At 37.7% G+C, this 23,584-nt stretch overlaps 1 protein-coding gene across 2 annotated transcripts in view; it reads left to right on the top strand.

Moving 5' to 3' along the window:
• Positions 1 to 20,753, top strand: part of LOC103470212 (hexokinase-1) — a 29,213-nt gene extending 8,460 nt beyond the window's left edge. Inside the window, exons 4-19 of one of the 2 annotated variants that reach the window (XM_008418463.3) lie at positions 1,738 to 1,857; positions 2,366 to 2,461; positions 2,542 to 2,641; positions 3,439 to 3,622; positions 3,708 to 3,863; positions 6,685 to 6,918; positions 7,601 to 7,905; positions 8,867 to 9,015; positions 9,211 to 9,330; positions 10,798 to 10,893; positions 11,465 to 11,476; positions 13,293 to 13,392; positions 15,495 to 15,678; positions 16,119 to 16,274; positions 17,173 to 17,406; positions 18,475 to 20,753. In XM_008418463.3, coding sequence (XP_008416685.1) covers positions 1,738 to 1,857; positions 2,366 to 2,461; positions 2,542 to 2,641; positions 3,439 to 3,622; positions 3,708 to 3,863; positions 6,685 to 6,918; positions 7,601 to 7,905; positions 8,867 to 9,015; positions 9,211 to 9,330; positions 10,798 to 10,893; positions 11,465 to 11,476; positions 13,293 to 13,392; positions 15,495 to 15,678; positions 16,119 to 16,274; positions 17,173 to 17,406; positions 18,475 to 18,625 — 2,397 coding nt within the window. In that variant the 3' untranslated portion in view covers positions 18,626 to 20,753. The remainder of the gene's footprint in view (positions 1 to 1,737; positions 1,858 to 2,365; positions 2,462 to 2,541; positions 2,642 to 3,438; positions 3,623 to 3,707; positions 3,864 to 6,684; positions 6,919 to 7,600; positions 7,906 to 8,866; positions 9,016 to 9,210; positions 9,331 to 10,797; positions 10,894 to 11,464; positions 11,477 to 13,292; positions 13,393 to 15,494; positions 15,679 to 16,118; positions 16,275 to 17,172; positions 17,407 to 18,474) is intronic. The other variant, XM_008418473.3, reaches the window with a different exon arrangement.
• Positions 20,754 to 23,584: the final 2,831 nt, after the last annotated feature.

Raw genomic sequence — 23,584 nt, 5'->3', positions numbered from 1 at the left:
GTACAAAGTGTTCGCTGCAAATCCGCGATTACACCGAGGGTCGTTATGATTAGCAGCTGCTATCCATCACCACCGTATCTTCTTTCATTGAAAGTTATAAAACAAAATGTCAAGTTTGATTGCATCCATGTCTGCTTGTCTAGCCGACCGCGCAGCATCCTATGACCATTTTTAAAGTAAAATCAAATAAATAGAAGCGATATTAGGTTACAGATGTCTGTTTTTAGACTAGCTTTAAAAGGGGCGCATTGGTTGTTTTAGAGCGTGACGTCACGTGCAACAGGTTAATGCAAACATAAGCCTTCCGACATAAAAAAGATCTCCCGTTCAAATCTCAACTATGCATAACTTTCTATATTCTAAATAACTTTTTTTGTCAGAATGCCATAGAGACATGGCATTCCCTATGGCATTCTGGGTAGTACTTACCCAGACATGGCATTCTGGGTAAGTACTACCAACACAAACGCAAGAGTTTAGAGCTAGTGGAGAAAACAGCTAGTGGTCTTTTACTAAAAATGAAAGAGAAATCCCACAACCATTAAAATCTGACGCTACTCCAATTTTGTTTACATTTTGTGAAGAAGGAAGTTGAGCTCAGTGTCTTCTTCCAAAGTTTTCATGTGATTTTCTTCACTTGTTGTTGGTGCAGCGCCACCACCGGAGAGGAGCTGAACAGGTTTTTCAATTAGTTTGGATCGTTTGACAGTGCAGTATGAAAGCAAACTGCACCAGATGAATCAAATCCAGTCTACTGGACCATCAGGTGTAAAAAAAAAAAAAACAGCAAAAAAAAAAAACGCAGAAAGTCGACCAACTAAGGAAATCTATTAAAACCTTTCTTGGGCTGAGTAATTTGCATGATGAGATCAGTAGGTGGGCAGTTCCACCAGGTGTTTCCTAATTGCTGCTGTTTTTGTTGGTGGAATAACTTGATATATAACTTTAAAAAAATAAAATAAATTACATGATACCGCCCCTTTAAAACTACAGGCCTTCGGATTATGATGACATGTCAAGTTTATCAGCTCAAAATGCGACAAATGTTGCAATTTCAGTCCCCAATCTAACCCAGTCTACTGAGCTATCAGGACTGAAAACACCCTTAATCAGCACATATTGTACAAGCCATGGGATGCATTGTTATTTATCTCTGCTAGAGTCTTTCTTGTACAGAACATATTTACATGTCAGGACATGGTGAAGGTCAGTTTTTATGATCGTCTCTGTGCTGCTGTGAGCATTAGGAGGGGAGAGTTTCAGTTCTGCTGAAACACACCGGGCTTATAGAGACAACAGCTGCTGCTCAGGTTGTAACACAATAATCAAAACATGGCCGACTGGCAGCAGCAGCAGCAGCGGGGTCGCCCAAAGGCCCGACTTAGAACAAGACAAATTTAGTTAATGAAACGCTGCAGACAGCTGGCGAGAAATGTAACATGACCCATGAACAAACAAGTTTGTTCAACTGTATATCCATCATGTGGTGTTATTGTAAAACTTCTTTCTTATCTGAGTAACTTGAGATTTTAACAATGTATTATGTTTTTAATTTCTTTAGCAATGAAAGCAAAGCCCAGATTGCACTAACTGGTTTTCTTAATGTGGGATCCAGGCTTCATGAAATAAAGTTATGAAACATATAGCTCTGACTATACGACAATAATTATCGTACAAATGTGCGACTCTAATGCCTTTTCTGAATAATTTGCATTGTAAAAAATTTTTTGTCTGCAGCTCTTTGACCATGTAGCTGAGTGCCTGGGTGATTTTATGGAGAAACAAAAAATTAAGGATAAAAGACTACCTGTGGGATTTACGTTCTCCTTCCCCTGTGTCCAATCCAAACTGGATGAGGTAATCACTTTACTGGATTATGACGTGCATGGCTGTGAAGAAGTATTTGGTCCCTTACGCATTTAATCTGTTTTATTTATTTTTTTATCACATTTTTCTGTTTCAACTCAAACTAATTTAATGTCAGACAAAGATAACCAGAGAAAATGTAAAAAATAATCTCACTTATTAAAGGAAAAAAATATATCAAACCAACTTGAAAAAAAAATAGAAAGCTCAATTAATCAATAAATCAATTTATCACCCATCCATACCTTGTAAAATTGTATTTTTGTCACAACAGTCAACAGAATACTTTCTCAAAAGTCTTGGGGATCATCAAGATCTATTTAACTGATTACTTTAATCATTTTTAGCATTTTTACATCAGTGAATTAAACCGTTTGATGATCTGAGGAACAAGAAATCAAACCGAGAACAAATTTGTAAGGGACAAATACTTTCTCATGAAATTTCATAGAGAACTTTTCTCCAGCAAACCTTTTAACCTAAAGCGTCTCTTCCACAGGCCGTCCTTGTGACTTGGACAAAGAAATTTAAGGCTAATGGTGTAGAGGGAATGGATGTTGTGAAACTTCTCAACAAGGCAATTAAGAAACGAGGGGTGAGTCTTAATTTTTTTTCATTTGAAAGCTTTATATACGAGTATAATGTATTTAAACATATGGATCTTTGTTTTCTCAGGACTATCAAGCAGACATCATGGCAGTGGTGAACGACACAGTTGGCACCATGATGACATGTGGATTTGACGATCAGCGTTGTGAAGTGGGAATCATTATAGGTGAAAATTAAGAGTTGAGATGATTTTTTTTTAATGAATTCATTGTAAAGAGACAAATGTTGATGCAACAAATGTTAAAAACTCAACATCAGATCCTGAATGTGATCTTATTTGAATTGCTGATAGCAGCTTTCTCCCAGTGAATAGTCAGTGTAAATTGGTATCAAAGTTGTGTAACTACATCTAGAGCCTGACTTCCCAAAGTTCCATGCTTTGCAGTAAAATTAGCAGGCCTGTCACAAAAAAAAATTTTACTGGGCGATAAATTACTGCAACATTAATTACCGCAATAATTATTCTAGTAATTATTGTGATAAATTATTATATAGTCACCCTAAAGTAATAGCATATGCCATTTTTTTTTTTGCTAAAAGCGATATTAGTAAAAAAATAAAATAAAAAATTCTTGAATCTTTTTTGCCAAAAGATGATTTAGGCAGAAGCAAATCGCTTTTGGCAAAAAAGATGACACAAGCCATTATTTTAGAAAGGTGACAATATTGTTGTTTTGAGACTATTTTCACTTTAATTTGGCAAAGAACACCTAACTCTGGAACTGGAAGATATTTTAAGCATCTAAAATAAAACCACAACAATAAAACAAAAATAAAAAAACATACACACAACTTGAAACCATAAATAAAATGTATTGTGATGTCTTTGTAAACAAAATTACAATCATCAGAATGTAAATTATTGAGCTCATTTCAATTTATTATGTGATTAAAAGATTAATTGATTATTGTGACAGGCTTAAGAATTCAAACAAAACGTTGGTTTACTCTGCATGTTTTCAGGAACGGGGACAAACGCCTGCTACATGGAGGAACTGCGTCACATGGATCTGGTAGAAGGCGACGAAGGCCGAATGTGCATTAACACCGAATGGGGGGCTTTTGGGGATAACGGCTCCTTGGAAGACATTCGTACAGAATTTGATCGAGAGATTGACAGAGGTTCCCTCAACCCAGGAAAGCAATTGTAAGTTAAAGTGCAAATCAATTTGAAAATGCATTTTGTCAAGTGAAGCTCGTCTAAAAGTTGAAGTATTTGTTTCTGTAACGAGGTTTGAGAAGATGGCCAGTGGAATGTACATGGGAGAGCTGGTTCGACTCATCCTAGTGAAGATGGCCAAGGAGGGGCTCCTGTTTGAGGGAAGAATCACTCCTGAGCTTCTGACCAAAGGAAAGATCGAAACAAAGCATGTTTCTGCCATAGAGAAGTGAGTGCAGAGAATGGCATGTGTTATGATGTGGAAGATAAGGACACATTTTGGGATAGACTGCAGGAGTTACAGTTAAGGGCAGAGGTGAAAGTAGTTTTAAATTGTTGGGGTACTATGACAAAAAAAATGCATGTATTGCATATATATATATATATATATATATATATATATATATATATATATATATATATATATATATATATATATATATATATATATATAATTGCTTCTTTGTGTGCTTTGGAGTTTCTGTGCTGATTAATTTTTTTGCGAAGCGATAAAAGCTGGTAGCTCTTGAATTGCTACAAAATAAAGCTGTATTTCCTCCTTCAGCCCATTGGCTGCAATGTTGACACCTTGAGATGCCATGAGACCTAAATTCTGAACATCATGGCATGGAGTGCATCCCAGTTTTCCATGTCTGGCATATAACCATTTATTTTAACTTTTAAACTGGTTCTATTGATCCTGTGTCCAGACAGAGGGATAATCAGTAGCCCAGCATCATGACCTGTTTGTTCTGAAGATCCTGCAGCTTCCACTTCTCTTCCTAACATGGCGCCTCCTCACCCTGACTCCCATACTGACAGGAGGAACCACAGAGCTCTGTTAGGTTAAAAGCTCATCTTCCGAAGTTGGGATATTTTTCCTCCAACAGGTTCCAGAGGAATCCCCTCAAACCAGATGTTGGACTGGATTTTATTTCACTGTCATTTGTGAATGTTAGAGCCTCATTTTCAACAGTGGAGCTATAAAGGTTGAAAAATTTTATTATTTTGGAGGAAGTATCATCAACATCAATATTTCCACTAAATAAGAGGCAAAAAACAAAATTGTTTGATAAAGGAAAAGTCTCTCAGACTCTGAGCCCGACAGCACCAAACAATTTTTTTATAGTAGACAATTAATTTAATTTCACATAATTATCGTGGTAGAAGCCATTTGTTTGTTAAATACTTAATGAAGCGTATTTACCGTGTTTGATGTTTGTTGTGATTAATGTATAGTCACAGAGAACGACGTAATTAGTCCAAGTTTGTCGTTTATTGAACGTTCAGAAACTACAGCGGCTGTAAACCCTGCCAGCATGCCCCCCATATGGGGGGAAGGAGGGTAGACATATGGGTCCCATATGAGTTTGTCCGCAGGGTCCACGGACAAACTACGTGGGCCCTACATGGACCCTAAAAGGGCAAACCCATGTGGGGCCACCGTTGGACCCCGCGGACAAACCCATATGGGACCCACCGGCATGCTGGCAGGGAAAGCGCCACAGCAAAGGTAAAACAACCTGAACAGGTGATCAACTCTAAACCACTCGCACCTTTTTACTCTCCGTCTCTCTGTCATTTAACCACAGCCGTTGCCATGGCAACCTCCTGCGCTCCCCAAGCCGACGAGATTACAAACATAACATTCAGTCCGTTATGATATTAGGTTTTCAGGCTTGATATTTATTTTGCTATCATTAATAAGCCTCCCTGAACACAGCGGTGGTTGATTAGTTCATTTTAAACTCCTGCTCTGCTCGTTATTTTGGTAATGGAACCGAAACGCACAGAATTGCGCAACACCTTGTTGAAACAATAATCACTGAGATTATTATTGTTGTTGGATCATTAATTTCAACACGTTTTGTTTATTTTTTGTTGTTCTTTAATAAAGTTATGAACGTTTTAAGCCAATCAGAGGAGGACGTGCGTTCAGTTTGTCACCTAATGCCGAGATCGACTCAAAACCTTTCGCAATCGACGTGTTGCACCGCTGCTCTAACAAAGCACGAACAGTTCAGAAACAATATAAAATGAGAAAGAAGTTATTTATTAACTGATTGTCATGTTTTAGATTGTTTTTGAAAAACGAATCAGTCATGGCTCATTAGTTGGTGAACTCACTGCTGCACAGTAAACCCGTTGATTTTTTACAGCTGACAGCCGCTCCTCTCTTGCAGGTACTGCGTACCCCCACTAAATCTTTTAGGGGTACGCAGTACCCTCCTATACCCCCTTACTTTCACCCCTGGTTAAGGGGCTTCACTTTTTAAGGAGTATTAAACCTAAGGACTTGATTCATAATGTTAAAGGGAACCTATAGTGCTTTCCTGAACAGGTTAGAATAGCTGTATGGGCTATAGAAAACATGTTCATTGCTTTCCCCCCCACAAAATCATTCGTGGATAATGAGATTTTAGTCTGCTCAGTTCTTGTCACTTTAAATCCAAATAATCTGTTGCTGGCCACGCCCCCTAACTCAATGGTTATACTTGCTACAGAAAATAACCACAAAAACATGCACAATTATACAACCATACATCTTTGAAAAGCATTAGACTCCTACACAACCAACATGAATGCAGCAAGCAGTTTCTGGATGGAAAGTCAACCACAAAAAACTTGTCTTTTCCAGCAGCCATTGTACAACCAGCTGACTAAGCATGCCGGAGCTCTGCTGGGGCTGCTAGGTGATGTACGGAGCTTCACTGGGGTTGCTAAGTGATGGGCGGAGCTCCACTGGGGTTGCTAGGTGATGGGCTGGGCTTCGCTAGGTTTACTAGGTGCCTTCTGATTTATGATGTTACATTCAGAGGGTTTATGATATGTTTTATTTTCCAGACACCAAAAAACATTTACTTAATGCCAAAAACAACTGGGTGGCGTTTTTTAAGAGCTAAGGTTGTTTTAAGAAGCAGTGGAGACCTAAGTACAAAAAAAAAAAAAATGTCCCCTTTATGATTTTAGTATATCTATTTTAAACAGAAAACTGACTAGTTCTCCAGCTTTCTCTTGAGGTATTCATTAAGGTAAAAATGTCGTTTTAGGACTAAAGAAGGACTGAAGAAATGTATGGAGATCCTGACCAGACTTGGTGTGGAACCATCAGATGAAGATTGCCTGGCAGTCAGGCATGTATGCACCATTGTGTCCTTCCGCTCTGCAAATCTGATTTCTGCGACTCTGGGAGCTATCCTCTCACGCCTAAAGGACAACAAAGGAGTTGGACGCCTTCGCACGACTGTGGGAATTGATGGTTCTCTCTACAAAATGCACCCTCAGTGAGTATCTAAGACAACGGGAACTCAAGAAGAACTTAACGACAGTTATAAATATGAAAAAACCTATCTGTCAATGTTTCTAGTTGTGTTTTTCTTTAAAGAGGGGGTATTAAGTAATTTCCAGGCATATATTGGCATTTTAAAGAACTATAAAGTAACTTTATCTTCAGTTGTTATGAAAATGTTACATATATCAAAAACAACTTAAATCACATTTGACTTGACAAAATGTCATTTAAATGAAATTGGTCTCTGTCTCTTTAAGAAGCTCCTACTTTTTTGAATACTCCGCCTTCACCACATGGTTACAGCAATGATCCTCCATGAGACTTAAGTTGTATGATGAGCTATGCAGATGTGCAGTTCACTAGCTGTTTGCTAATTGGTGCTACCGCTAGTCTGAAGGAGCTCTGTGAGGGAGGACTGACGTTTCAGGCGAAGCTTTGGGTAAATAGGTGGGGCATAGCAGGCGTTTAGGCACCCCAAATGTCTGCAGCAGCAGACGCAAGGATTTCTCAAATATGCATAAATGAGGAGTCAAAACAACACTCCAGATGTGTGTGTGGTGAAGGAATAACATTATAACAGAATGTAAAGGTAAAAAAAAAAATCGATTTTCCCTAATACTCTCCTTTAAAGACTTGCATGCTCCCTTGGTTAACATCTCTGTGTTTTTCAACAGATACGCCCGGCGCTTGCACAAGACCGTACGTCGTTTGGTTCCAGACTCTGATGTCCGCTTCCTGCTGTCTGAAAGTGGGAGTGGCAAAGGTGCCGCCATGGTGACAGCAGTGGCCTACCGTTTGACCGACCAGGCGCGCCAGATTCAGGAGACTTTGGCAGAGTTCAGGCTGAGCAAAGGTCAACTGCTGGAGGTGAAGAAACGCATGAGAATGGAAATCGAAAGAGGCCTGAAGAAGGACACCCACAAGGAGGCGACAGTCAAAATGCTGCCTACATTTGTTCGGAGTACACCAGATGGAACAGGTGACTGAAAGCATGAATCTTGTTCAAGCATAAACTATAGACAGATTTGCTCTTTGCATGTTGGTGTCAGTAATGACACCAAACAAGCTAACAGGGACATCAAGAGAAAACTTCACTTTCTAGTGAGTTTCCATCACAAGGAATCAAAGGAACATCAAAAATCCTAAAAAGCAGGCTGAAATTAGTTTGATAATCACCTGCTGGATGTGCTTACTCACCAAACTCACTGCTTTCAAGTTGGCCTTCGCTTTACTTCATTTATGAGAAGGCCAAGTCAGCACATATTTACAATCTGCCAATTTCCTATTAATAAAATGATCACATTAGAAGGTGTTGGGAGTCTCTGAGATAAAGTAAATGGCTGACATCACTAGCTGTGTTTCCATTAACTATAAAATTGTGCAAATTGAAATTACAGAAATAAATTTGCTTAATGAAAACATGCAAATTTCAAAATAACTCACCTTTTGATAAGTTTTTGTGCGAGGACGAGGCGTTTTTACAGCCATATCAAAATACTTTTTCACACCACATGAGTCACGTGATCAACAGCCGGATGTTACTACTGGCAGAAACACAGAAGAAAGCAACAGGAAGTAGTGGGAGGATGATGGTTTGTTTTGTTTTTTTGGACAATGTGCAGGTAGCTCCACCAGAGCTCTCACAGCATCACACAGTTCATAAAACGTGTTGAATATATAGCTCTTCTGTAAAATGACCGAATACAATTTAAGAAGCCAATGTCTCTTCTGACGGCTGAAATATGAATATCTGCATATATGCGCATCAGGTACAATGTTTTCTAGAAAGTCCTTTTTTAGATTTGTCTCTCGCCAGTAGCAGGGCGACAAACAGAAACTAAATCCTTGCATTTAGTTTATAATGCGTCCAAAAGTCAAGAAGTTCACTGAATAGATTCTGCTGGCTTTCAGGTTAACAAATACTTGTTTTATTTTTTCAGAAAATGGAGATTTTCTAGCTTTGGACCTTGGAGGAACAAACTTCCGTGTGCTTTTGGTTAAGATTCGCAGTGGGAAGAAGCGCACAGTAGAAATGCATAACAAAATCTACGCCATTCCCATAGAAGTCATGCAGGGCACAGGAGAGGAGGTAATGTTAATATCTCACTCTGTAGAATTAGATCATTTTAAAGAATAACTTCCTTTCTGGAGGTTTTATGTTTGATTGGTTTAAAAGTTTCTTTACACAGATTTATTTTAATGTTTGTGTAATAGCGTTATTTGTTATAAACAAATTTCCTACTTCTACATCCCCAGTGAATCTAACATAAGTGCCTCTCTGCAGCTTTTTGACCACATTGTGCACTGCATCTCCGACTTCCTGGACTACATGGGAATGAAAAGCGCTCGACTGCCGCTGGGTTTCACCTTCTCCTTCCCCTGTCACCAGACCAGTCTGGATGCAGTACGTTCTACGTTACTCCTTCTTTAACACAGTTAAATGTTGCTATTGTAAAAAAAAACTGTTAGCTACGTATACATAGACTAAATACAGACTTCTTGTTTAGCTTCATTCTTTTAATTTATATTAGTGGTGTCCAAACTTTCTACCTTATTGGCCAAAATTGTCAAGTTGAAAGTAATTGAGGGCCACAAAATATTATTTTAAAATATTTTAATAAAAAAAAGAGGAAAAAAGCTAACACAAAGTCTGATATTCATAGAAATTATTATTATTAGTAGTAGTATTATATATTTTTATTTTTACTTTATTCATTTACTTATTTTTAAGTTTTATTGTGTGCTACGCTGGGACAAACAAAATCCCCGCCCTTTAGGGATCAATATAGTTTTACTACTATTATTATTAGAAGATGAATTGTGAACAGGTTGCCTTTTAAAAAAAAAAAAACTAAAAGTATATTTTGAATGTTGACAGTTTTTCTATTATCTTTGGGTTTTTCAAGTTTGTTCTCGGCAACAAGATACGAGTCGCTCATTCTTTACAAACTTTATTTAGTGGAGTTTCCTAAAAGAATAGGTCAAAATCTGCTCTCCAGTAAAAGCCACTGAATGGTTCTAGTTGCCGTATTTTCCGCACTATAAGGCGCACCTTCAATGAATGGCCTGTTTTAAAACTTTTTTCATATATAAGGCGCTCCGCATTATAAGGCACATAGAATAGACACTTCAGTTTGGGTTGCCATACTCTATTATTACACATCCACATTTGTAAAGAAGTGGTCCCCAAGTACTTTATATAGTATTCTGCCCCAGTCATTGTTTCACTCATGGTGTTGGTATTGCGATATTGTGCCCAACTGCTTTCTGGGTAACACAGACCAACCGACACGCTGCCGCCGCAGTCTCTGTCTCTCGCCCCCCCCTCCCCACCAAACTTTATTAACAAACCAGCGTTCTGACAACTATCCCAGCATGCACCGCGCACTTCTTCTTCTACGGGGGAAATGAAGTCGGCGGCTGCTTACCGTAGTTGCTAGACCTGTTGTGGCTCAATATTGGTTCATATATAAGCCGCACCGGATTATAAGGCGCACTGTCGGCTTTTGAGGAAATTGAAGGTTTTTAGGTGCGCCTTATAGTGCAGAAAATACGGTACTGTGAAATTTAATTAAATGGATACTTTCATATTTAGGAGACTTTATTTTGTATCTTTTTTGAAAGGCAGTGAAAATGTTTTAACTGCATAAACGTCCAAACTTGAAGTGGAAAAACAAGTCTGTCATTTTTGTGTTGCGTTCGAGGACCAGACAAAATCACTTAGAGGGCCAAACACTGTGATTTATATGGACAAAATATCAAGTGTTACAACTTTTATCACACCTAGTATAATTATAGTTAAATTTTGCATTCCTACGCTCTCTGTATCATTATATAAGAAGTTTTCCAATCAGCGTTGTGCTTTCCTCAGGGTATCCTGGTAACCTGGACAAAAGGCTTCAAGGCAACAGACTGTGAAGGTGAAGATGTTGTGGAGCTTCTCCGAGAAGCAATCAAAAGAAAAGAGGTAATTATAAACATTAAACATTCCTCTGCAAATGTTGACTAGTTGGAAAATGTGTGGGTTGAAAGTCTGTGACAAAGCAGACAATATGTACAGAAATAGTTAAAAAAGGCTAAAGAAAGAATGAAGAACATTTCTAAAGATCACTTTAAAAGGAAGAAATATTTTACCCTGAAGGTATGTCCTTTAAGAGTTTACTCAACATTTAGGGTGAGGTTTTGTAAGAGAAGGAAGTAAATAGTCCCATATTTTTGATTATCAATAATGTTGTATGTTCACATTTCATTTTCAAATGTCTCCATATAAGCTTTAAATTTTTATTAATTATTATGGCACCAATTCACACCAACCAGCATCATCTCAAGCTACTTTACAGAGCAAACATATTCAACTCATATCTAAAGATGTAATTATCCAATTTAATTAATAATCTGAGTAAAAAACGCAAGCTGTGGTCGTAGAAAAAGCTCCAGGAAAAGCTCCAGTTGTACTTGAGTACATTGTTTGGGTTCTGTGCCCACCTGTGTATTTGTCACAGATGATGAACTTTACAAACTGATTTCGCTCTTTTTAGCTTGAAGACCCAGTAAGTATAAACTGAGAGTAAATCCCTGTCCGACAGGTAAAGCAGTGCAGGACTGGACTGAAGCTGTGTGTGGTGATGGTTGTGAAAGCATGTGTTGACAGCTGATGGTGGCAGAGCTTCAGGATGGGGCAGCTCTCAGGAAAAGCTTGCATCATTTATCATCAACTTGTCCAGAATGTAAATAACATGCATTGTTCTCGGTGTGGCATCAGAAAGTAATCAGCCCTCATATTAATTCTCTTGTCAACAGATTTCCATTTAGCATTGTTCTATTAAAAACACAGCCTAACATTGCTTTCAAATAGTGTGAACAACTGAAGTAATTAAGGAAAAAACAAGCTAATGAGGATTTATATTTGAGTTACATTATCTGTTATGATGTAGAGGTGGAAAAACCACCACAGTCTTTACAGCAAAGTTGAAGTATAAGGTTCAGTGACGCAGTAATGTGATGGCATCAGAATAAAATCCACAAAGCAAACCGTTGCTGTTACATATTAATTAATTTACTGGGTTTTAACAAGGTGCATGGCAACTGCTAAGGTTTTGTGATAACAGTGACAGCATATATGAAGTCAGAGGTTTGCACTTACTAGATTCGCTTAAAAATAAGATATCAAATTACATGCTAAGTGAACAAGCTACCAGTTGATTGTGTAACATCTAGCTCACAGATTAACCCTGAATTAGAATAGATTATAAAACTGAAGTAGAGTGGATTATAAATCTGAAATAATGGGTTATAAGCCTGAAATAATGGGTTATAAACCTGAAATAATGGGTTATAAGCCTGAAGTAGAGGGTTATAAGCCTGAAGTAGAGGGTTATAAGCCTGAAGTAGAGTGTTATAAGCCTGAAGTAGATGGTTATAAGCCTGAAAAAATGGGTTACAAGCCTGAAGTAGAGTGGATTATAAACCTGAAGTAGAGTGGATTATAAACCTGAAGTAGAGTGGGTTATAAACCTGAAGTAGAGTTGGTTATAAACCTGAAGTAGAGTGGGTTATAAACCTGAGGTAGAGTGGGTTATAATCCTGAAGTAGAGTGGGTTATAAGCCTGAAGTAGAGTGGGTTATACACCTGAAGTAGAGTGGGTTATAAGCCTGAAGTAGAGTGGGTTATACGCCTGAAGTAGAGTGGGTTATAAACCTGAAGTAGAGTGGGTTATAAACCTGAGGTAGAGTGGGTTATAATCCTGAAGTAGAGTGGGTTATAAGCCTGAAGTAGAGTGGGTTATACACCTGAAGTAGAGTGGGTTATAAGCCTGAAGTAGAGTGGGTTATACGCCTGAAGTAGAGTGGGTTATAAGCCTGAAGTAGAGTGGGTTACAAACCTGAAGTAGAGTGGGTAATAAGCCTGAAGTAGAGTGGGTAATAAGCCTGAAGTAGAGTGGGTAATAAGCCTGAAGTAGAGTGGGTTATAAGCCTGAAGTAGAGTGGGTTATAAGCCTGAAGTAGAGTGGGTTATACGCCTGAAGTAGAGTGGGTTATAAGCCTGAAGTACAGTAGGTTATAAGCCTGAAGCAGAATGGGTTATCTAGAGGTCGACCTGTTACTGTTTCAATGTCTACCTTCAAATATTTACATATTTCTAAGAAATCCAAGTCATAAATTACTGATGGTGGTATTTAAAAAACATTTTTGAGAATTATCCTGTTATTTTATCTTCCTAAAACAAACAACTGACTGAGGAGAAAATATTAAAATATGTATTCTGCATGGCTACAAGTGAACTTCAGACTTCAGCTGACCTCCTAAGTGTTACATGAACACATTTAGCTGTACTTCAGTCTTTAACCAATCGTGCTTGTGCTGTAGGAGTTTGAGCTGGATGTGGTTGCCATAGTGAACGACACCGTGGGAACGATGATGACCTGTGCGTATGAAGAGCCAACATGTGAAGTCGGACTGATTGCCGGTGAGTGAGCCGTTTACGTTTTTTTTTAATTTTGGTTTCCAGATGTTTTTTATACATTTATTAAGAAAGGGTTAATCAGTAAACAATCATGAAGTATATTATTAATTTGTGGTTCCATATCTGAATTATTGTATAGAGCATGGGTGTCCAAAGCGTGGCCCGGGGGCCGTTTATGGCCCTTAGACTGATTTTGTGTGGCCTACAGATGTAGATGGAGACTTCTAATTTGTAATCAGGGTAAAAATTGTTACCAACATAGTTTTCTTACACAGAAAAATGTAAAGTATAACACAAAATATTAGTGTTTTTCTAACAAAGTTTTAAGAAAAGAAACTTTTACTGAAAACTTTGCTGCACCCAGATCAACTTTTATTCCTTTTTAAACTTGGCTAAATGTAGCAAAAGTTTTAACCCAAGTGACCCAAATCCTGTTCTTATTACTGAAAATACATTTACTCAATCGAGGCCAAAAGAAACTGAAAACTAAATGTCTTTCAATACAGCAAATGTGCAAAATTAAAGTAGTAGTAAATAGTAAATTTATGCCAAAAACTTCATTTTTAGATTAATATCACAAAAAACTTGGATACTTCTGAATTTCAAATGTCAAAAATATATTTTTAAATTTTTTCTAGAAAATGTCCAAGTTTTCTAATGAATTTCTGAGATTAATCACTAAATTTTATGACTACAATGAGTCTACAATTTTGGCCCAGATTGCTCTCTATACCAGGTAAAGAGGTTTGAGGCAACATATAAAAACCAAAACTAAGCCTTTGTTTGTGACACAAAAGAAACCCATAAGATTTCTGTATAAAGTTAATACAAATTTCTTTATTCAATAAAATATCTTGAAACTAGGAGATTTGGTTAATTTAAAAATGTTATTAGTTACATTTAAAGCTATAAGGACATTATTGCCAATTAATTTACAAAAGTTTTGTATCTTAAGCTCAATGACATAAACAACTGAAGGATTTCAAAAGTAAAACTGTGTGAACTACCGTATTTTCCGCACTATAAGGCGCACCTAAAAACCTTCAATTTCCTCAAAAGCCAACAGTGCGCCTTATAATCCGGTGCGTCTTACATATGGACCAATATTGAGCCACAACAGGTCTAGCAACTACGGTAAGCAGCTGCCGACTTCATTTTCCCCCGTAGAAGAAGAAGCGCACGGTGCATGCTGGGATAGTTGTCATTGTCAGAACGCTGGTTTGTTAATAAAGTTAGACTGACCTATCCACCTACCGACCGTCTAGAATCAGGTCGTCTGCAGGTCATTTAGCACCACGTTCTCCACCAACATGCTGTGCGCGAACGGAGAAGGGTGACCATCGTCCGTCCGGCCACGCCACAGTCCAGTCACGGAAGGCTCTCCTCACCGACCCGAGTCGGACTGTTTTGTTGACATTCTTTATGTCAACAAAGTGGCTTTAGATATTCATCCGGGGTGCTTCGACTAGGGTTACCAAGGGACCAGCCCCTATACATTTAAAGCCGGGGGGTTGGGGAAAGAGAGACAGTCTGCGGTGGCAGCGTGTCGGTTGGTCTGTGTTACCCAGAAAGCAGTTGAACACAATATCGCAACACCAACTCCGTGAGTGAAACAACGACTGGGGCAGCCTACTATATAAAGTACTCGGGGACCACTTCTTTATTATTACACATCCACATTTGTAGAGTACGGAACAAATCGCGTGGCAACCCAAACTGTAGCGTCTATTCTATGCGCCTTATATATGAAAAAAGTTTAAAAAAAAGGCTATTCATTGAAGGTGCGCCTTATAGTGCGGAAAATACGGTACTTTAAAACAAACGTGCATTTTGTATGGACTAAAATTATGGAATAATTTGAAAAAATGCTCCACTTTAAACCAATTAAACAATACACATTTTTGGGTTAACATGATATATTGTTTAAAGCTTATATTCTTAATTTAATGTCTGCGGCCATGTAAGAAATGTATTTTGTAGTTATTGAGAAAAGTTTCTCATGTAGAGTAAGTGTAATAAGACAATGTGTTTCTACATTGATGATGTTAAATTGTTAAACTTATTGATTGATTGAAGCATTTTAAAGTTGCTCTGTATGCTCTCAGGCACAGGAAGTAATGCCTGCTACATGGAGGAGCTGAAAAACATCGAAATAGTGGGAGGCACCGAGGGTCGAATGTGTGTCAACATGGAGTGGGGGGCGTTTGGAGACAACGGCTGTCTGGACGACATCAGGACAAAATATGATCAGGCAGTGGACGAAAACTCACTCAACGAAGGCAAACAGAGGTCAGGAGGTCAAACACAAACCATGGAAAGTTAACAACACTTTTAATTAGGGGTGCACTGATTTATCGGCATCCAATTGATCTGTGCCGATTTCTTTAATTTTAGTGATCGACCGATAATTACACCAGGTCATTTCTACACATTTATAGTTACCAATAGTCACCCTACTGTTGCCAACTCTGCGTCTTTCTTGCTATATTTAGCGACATTTCACACAAAATAAATTGGTATCGGCCAAAATCATAATCAGGCTTTTTAAAGATTGTTAATCTGCGATCGGCCAGAAAACTGCAATCTGCGCACCCCTACTTTTAACGAGACTTTGAGGTCAATTTTCCCGTTTAAAAACTTACTCTAGTTCATACTCATGATCAAAATAATCAGACCGGTGTTTGATTTTCACAATGCAGTAACCAAAATCTCTTTCTCACGCCTGTCAGATATGAGAAGATGTGCAGTGGAATGTATTTGGGAGAAATTGTGCGGCAGATTTTGATTGATCTGACGAAGCGTGGCTTCCTCTTCCGAGGACAGATTTCAGAGACACTGAAGACTCGCGGCATCTTTGAGACCAAATTCCTGTCACAAATAGAGAGGTTAGTGAATCCGTCACATTTAATGCCGACAGTTTTCCACAAACTGCTCTTTCATGTAGAAAAATACATATTTAAATATTCCTAACAAATTGTTGCTTGCACTTATTGTGAACATGTTGAGAAAATTCACTGGGTAAAAATTATGTCCCCTCTTGCTTCTAGTGCAAATATCTTAGTACAAAAAGCAAAGAAGACCAAAAGCACCATAATAAGCAATAAATCAATTATTTGTATGATAAATTAAAACAAGGTCAATAATTTTCATTTGCATTATATATCATTTTTCTCTTTTTCTACCAAAGTCTGGATGACTGAAGTTTTCATTTTGGTCTCAACTGGTCAATTTTTTGAAGGACAATTTTGTTTATACAAACTCTATAACTATTTTTTTATTTGTTGTTTTTGTTGTTTTGTTTATTTATTTTGGATATTCCAGTTCCAGTGTTCCAGTTTATTGATCTTTCAGAATCTGTTCTTACATTGTTATAACATTATCATAATATTACTAGAAAATGGTCTCAAATGGTTTATCGCAATAACTTCTGGGACAATTTATCATCCAGGAAAATTTGTCCTTATGGCAGATCTTGCTTCTAGTGCAAATATCTTAGTACAAAACTAACTTGTACATAATGTTTCAGCAAACAATAGGAGCTTGTTTTAAGTGAATAATTCTTGGAGAAAAGTTTAACACTGGAACAGGGTTAAAATGTCCACAGAAAGCAACATTACAGCCTAGGCTCTCTGAAAGGCAGCATTCAGTGAGACAACACATGAAAGAAAGAAAAGAGACGCTGTGGTGTACGATTACCTCTGCCTCTGGGAACAGCTGAGACGTATCCAGTGACTGCGCCGCTGTTGCGTGACCTCTGACCCTCTCCCTGTCTCTCCTCCACAGCGATCGTCTGGCGCTGCTGCAGGTCAGAGCGATCCTGCAGCAGCTGGGACTCGACAGCACCTGTGACGACAGTATTATCGTTAAGGAGGTGTGTGGAACTGTGTCCCGCCGCGCCGCTCAGATCTGCGGAGCCGGAATGGCCGCCGTGGTGGACAAGATCCGTGAGAACCGAGGACTGGACCACTTGGACATCACCGTGGGTGTGGACGGCACGCTGTACAAGCTGCACCCACAGTAAGACCCAGATTACAGTGAACAATCACCTACATCAAGATGGAGGACCAGCACGACGCCAAACAGTACACTGCAAAAGCACAAAGCCTTTCCAAGTATTTTAAATCAATAATTCCTTAATATTAATGAAAAAGGACCCTTTCCATTGGCAGATTGTTTTAACCAGAGTTGGGTACTAACTAGCTATATCTACTCAGTTGTATTCACTTGAGTAACGTTTTTGAAAAAATGTACTTTTAGGAATATTTTTACTACGCTGTACTTTTAACTTGAGTAATTTTATTATGATGTATCGTTGCTTTAAAAAACAAACATGTTTTAACCAAAAACTCACAAATACAGAGACACAATTGCAGTTTTTGTTTAACTTTCTTAAGTTTTTTATTGGAAGAAACTGATTTGGATTTTTTTAACCTGAATTTATGTTTTGCTACTGATATGAATTAATGTCATGCTTGTCCTTAAAATACCAAAATTTCAAGTTAACTTTATATTGTGGTTCGTCTAATGATGTAATTTTTAAACATAAAATTCTTGCATTTTTAACATGAAGTGATTAATAATTTGTTCAGTTACTCAGTACTTAAGTCAACTTTTTACCAAATACTGTTTTACTCTTACTTGAGTAATTTCTTGGATGGCTACTTCTTAATTTTACTTGAGTAAAAATATGTTGAAGTAGTGCTACTCTTACTCGAGTACAATTCGGGATACAAATTTTGCCCACCACTGCTTATAAAATGGGAAAAATATATTTTCATAAGTGATATAGTAGACTACTTGGTCAGTAGGTCAGCTTACGCCCAAATATTCCCCTGGCCTTCAACACCAGTTAAAATAATGATTAATTCATTTTAGTTTTTGGGTAACTGCTGCAACTGAAACCAAGTACGTCTTGGTTTTTATTCCTATTATTATTATTTTATTGGTATTTTACTACCAGTTATTGTATTTTTTAAAATATAAAACTAAACTATAAGGAAAAACTCAAAACCCTTATCCATGTTTGCTGTGCAGGTTTTCTTTAAAGTCTCAAGTTTTTTCTCATTTGAGTTTTCTTCCTTGCAGCTTCTCTCGGATCTTCCACCAGACAGTAAAAGAACTCGCCCCTAAATGTGACGTTAACTTCCTGCTGTCGGAGGACGGCAGTGGCAAGGGAGCTGCTCTCATCACTGCCGTGGGCTGCCGCCAGAGGGAGCTAGACGCCCAGCAACACTGAGCCGCTCTGTCCCGTTTGTCCACCACGACTTCCTGCTGATCACTTCTCACTTGCACAGCCTGAATCCATTTCCCCCCATCGCCAGCCGTGACTCCACCTCTGCCCCACCTGCAGCCAGCGACGTGCTCCACGCATAGTTTTAAAACCGAAGATGCAGATATTTATAACTCCAGAGGCTTTATTATTTCCCTGTTTGTATATTTCCCTTCATAGAATAACTCTAAGCTCCTTAGGTGTGCAATATTTGTGTCGCTGATTTTATTTTTATATGGAGGCAGATATTTAACTGTTTATACAGCCACTTTAGGTCCAAGGATGTTGCGCCATAAACTAGCAAACGTGTGCACTTTTTATATGAGAGCTACAGCGGAAGCGTTTCGTGTAATTTACAAATTAAAAAATGAATTGTGAAACTTGTTTTCAACAGGTTCAAACAACAGCTTTACAAGGACTGGCTAAATTCACCACACAAGCACAAAATCCTACCAAGTATTTTTGCTCTACTTTCTAGCGAACAATGGAAATGAGACAAAACTAACGTCACTCAAATTTTATTTGTATGGAACGTTTCATAAAAACACAAAAATACAAAGTCATAGAACAAACAGTCAATAATTGAAGCGTTACATTTTCTCATCGTTATTAATGTTTCATTGATTGTTAATCAAAACCAACTCTAAACAGGTTTTGGTCTGGATTTAAAGGAGCTCAGTGTTTTGGCTGTTTTGCAGTTTTCTTTAAGTGTGTTCCAGATTTGTGGTGCATAGAAGCTGAATGCTGGTTCTCCATGTTTGGTTCTGGTTCTGATGACACAGGGAAAACCAGAACCAAAACACCTGGGAGGTCTGGAAGGTTGCTATGACAACAGCAGATCTTTAATGTTTTGTAGTGCTAATCCATGCGGTGGTTTATAAACTGATAGCAGTATTTTAAAGTCTAAACTTTTTAGGCAAGATATAGCAGCTTGTTTTAAGTCAATAATCCCTTAATATGGATGAAAAAGTTCTGGCAGATTATTTCACTTATAACAAACATTTTCCATATAATAAGTGAAATAATCTCCCAGTGGAACTACACTACTAAAACACAAAACCTTAGTATTTTTGGTCTGGTTTTTAGTGCAAATATCTTGAACTTGAAATAAGACAAAACTAACTTTCATGTAGCTTTTTAGCAAGATATAGAGGTTTGTTTTAATTACATGACTCCTTAATATTGGTGAAAACAATGCTTGTTCCATTGGCAGATTATTTTACTTATAACATTTTTTCATTTTCTAAGTTAATTTATCTGGCAATGGAACTAGGACTTTTTTATACTAATATTAAGGAGTTATTTACTTAGAATAAGCCCCTATATCTTGCTGAAAAGTAACTTTCAAGTCAGCTTGTCTTATTTCCAGTGCGTTAAGACATCTACACTAGAAACTGGACCAAAATCACTTGGTAAGATTTTGTTTTTGCAGTGTAGCAGTTTTTCATCAATATTAAGGAATTATTGGCTTAAAACAAGCTCATGATATTGCTGAAAGGTTAGTAGTTTTGTGTTATAAGATATCTGCACTTGAAAGTAGAGTAAAAATACTTGGTAGGATTTTGTGTTTTTTGCAGTGTTGGGGTCAAATGCAAGAGTCACGGCTGTTCTAATCATCGTATTTCTATGTGCAACATGCTCACATGACGTGTTTAGGCTACTAACCTGTTTGTGCAACTGTCATTGTCGCTAATATGTTTTAATTATTCCTGCTGAACCACATCACTTTTTCCTGAAGGGTGGACAAGGTAGAATCTAACTGACGTTTTAGAATATGTTATTGGTATTTGTTCTTTACTTTTGCTGTTGTGATGAATCTAAATTCTATTCATCATGTGTGCAAAGAATAAATGTCTATTGGGTCCCAACAACAGAGGATTTAAGAGCGCTTCTGTGTGTAGCTGTGGCTGAGTGTCTGTGTGTCCTACTGTGATGACCTGTAGCTTTCAGTGTTCAGAGCTCTGTGGAGATTGCATGCCTTACATCAGCCGAAACAACAGTACTGAATCCCTTTGTTTATTTTTACTGCATTTAAAGACTTGTGACCAACACATCCACCTACACCTCATTAAATTATGTTCTCTTGTGGAGTAAATCTTGTCTTTTTCTTAAACTTTTAGACAATTAGAGGTACAAATTTACACATTTAGGTAGTAAATGTGACATGGATTGCTACGTCATGAAGCACTAATTCCTTGATAAAATTATGAAGCAATGTCAAATATCGGGAATTGGGAAGAGTACAGATAAATGCCAAATATTTGAAACCAATTTATTGTAATTGCAGCTAACAATTATTTTAGTAATGGATTATTCTGTTGATTAATCAGATTTAAAAATTCATCTGGTGTCCAAACGGTTAGCCATTAGGGCCAAAAATGTCGAGTTGAAAGTACTTGACAACCAGAATATTAAAAGTGAAAAGATATCTTTTGTAAGACATTTATTGTTTTTATCTCTTCAATAGAGGATATTTTAATGAAGAAAAGTAGTGGAATCTGTAAATAATTGCCTATCCAAAATATAAGCACGGTCTTGAATGTTTAAAAATGTTTACCTGTTTTAAATGACAGGTAAACATTTTTTTTAACCATTTTTGGTTTATTGTCCTCATATTTATTTTACTTTGTCTAGTTTTAAGATTTTGTTTGTAAAAATCTCGAATTAATCGCAAATTCACTACATTGTTGAAGTGTGGACCGAAGGGCCAAACAAAATCACGCAAAGGGCCACAAATGGCCCCACGGCCACACTTTGGACATCCATGGTTTAATTACTGTTTAGTTTTGGTTTAATTACAGTTTAGTTTTGGTCTAATTACTGCTCTGACTGTGTTGTTCTTTCAGCAAATGGTCTTTTATTAAGTCTGTATACTCCAGTTAACGATTAATTGGTTACCAAATTGGTTGACAATTATTTGAACAATCGGTTCATCACGATTAATCGTTTTATCTCTAAAAGAGATTAGAGGAGATCTTTTCGAAATCTCTCATTCAAACTACAATTTCACTTCTGAGCCAAATCCAAATAACATTATTGTGAATTAAATTTTAGTCTTGACCAAAACACTGAAATAAAGTCTAATTTGCCACTAGTGTTTGGTTTTGATTCTCGCCATACTGAGTCTTTGAGTTTCAGCACTTTTAGTCACCAGAGAAAGAGCTGGAGTGACGGTAGTTTGTTTTACGGATGTAACAAAAGACATCACCTCCCCTCCAGTCAGCTCCCTGAAACGAGCCTCCTGGACCTTTTCCCTCTCGTTTGAGAAAGTCAAATTTGACTTTTTGGAAATATTTTGAGCTGATTAGAAAGGATAAGGCTGCAACTGGAGAGCTAAAAGCAGGTTTTTCCTAAATAAATAGCTCGACTAATTAACCAGCTTATTGTATGTGTTGCTTTCTAAAAAGTAGAACAGCAAAGAGATTTTTTTGTTTCATGAATAATTTCTGTCAAAAGCCGACAAAGAAAAGCCGCCTTTTAGCTGCCTGCAGCTATTTGCTTTCACTAAGTGAAGACGGCGATATCACCCACAGCTGTTCTCAAAAATGAAAGCGTCCAGCTTCACTTTTAAAAGCCAACAGCTGTGTGGGACGACAGGGGAAATGGTGTGGTATTGATGGCAGCGCGACACACAAACTCTCTGCACAAACTCACCTGTTGGCTGGGTAAAAGCTTCAAATTTAAATGTTTTCTCTCAGCTTTTTACTCTTCTCACTGGAAATGGTCTCTGAGTTTTTGTTTAGCTTTTAGAATCGGCATCTGACTGGTTACACAAACCAAATGTCATTGTTACATCTCACCCTTGACTTGTGGCCTCGGACAACGTGTTTTATTGCCGCCATTAAGTGCTTTTTGAAAGAGATTTTGTTTTCTTAGAAAGTCCTAGATTAGGATCAAAGGGGGGAAAATGTGATAAATGCACATTTTGCAAGTTTTTGTAATTGCAGTTGCGTCTCTACTGATTCAAAAAACAACCCAGGTGCTTAAAAAAAACACCCAGACAATTTTTTGGCAAAAGTGAATGTTTTTTGGTGTATGAAAAACGAGCCATTTCAAAAACCTCCCAATCAATTAATGAGTCACATTCAACATGCACTGCACGGTTACCTAGCAACTCCAGTGACGCCCAGACTGTTACCTAGCAACCCAAGCAGAACTCCAGTTCATTTTCAATTTCAAAAAGTTTCCAAAGGTCATCAGAGGTCAACCGACCTCCCTCCCTCCACTCACATTTACAAAATCAAACTAATTTGGTGTTAATCAATTCAGTGACGTTTGTGCAGCAAATATTTCTGTTTGTGTTGCTTTTGCTTTCAAGACATCGATGATGACCTCTGGAAACTGCTTTATTAATGTCTTTAAAATGATAGCAGCACAAACAAAAGATTTGGCTGCACAATCCAGCACAAATGTAACATTTTGTAACAAAGTGGGGGAACCAACTTCACTCAGGTTTGGTCAGCTGTTTTTTTCTGCTGTCTGTGCTGTACAATGGCTGCTGGAAAAGACAAGTGTTGTGTTGTACCATCCAGAAACCACTTGCTGCTTTCTTTTTTGTTGTGCAGGAGGCTCCACTCCGCTTTTCAAACATGTACGGTTTATAATTGCGCATCTGTTTGCAGTCATTTTCATGTGCGAGTGTAAAGGTTGATTAGAGAGCATGGTCAGCAGCAGGTTATTTGGATTTAAAGAGACAGAGCCCTAAAGCTGCTCACTCTGAAAGGAGCTCAAAAAGGGCAGAACTCACTAGACTGAAATCTCATTATCTAAGAGTGACTTTTATGTAAAAAAAAAAATTAATGCGCATGTCTTGAACAGGCCAAAGCATCTGTCATATTCAAAGCAGAGAATAAAGGTAATCAGAGACATGTGTTTGTAAAAAGCTGGGTGGTTGTATTGTGTAATAGTCCAGCAAGCATTCCCAAC

The sequence above is a fragment of the Poecilia reticulata genome, chromosome 1, assembly GCF_904066995.2.
Source record: "Poecilia reticulata chromosome 1, P_reticulata-male-v2, whole genome shotgun sequence".
NCBI classification, from domain to species: domain Eukaryota; kingdom Metazoa; phylum Chordata; class Actinopteri; order Cyprinodontiformes; family Poeciliidae; genus Poecilia; species Poecilia reticulata.
Note: the sequence above shows the minus strand (reverse complement) of the source record. Positions and strands in the feature narration are given on the sequence as shown.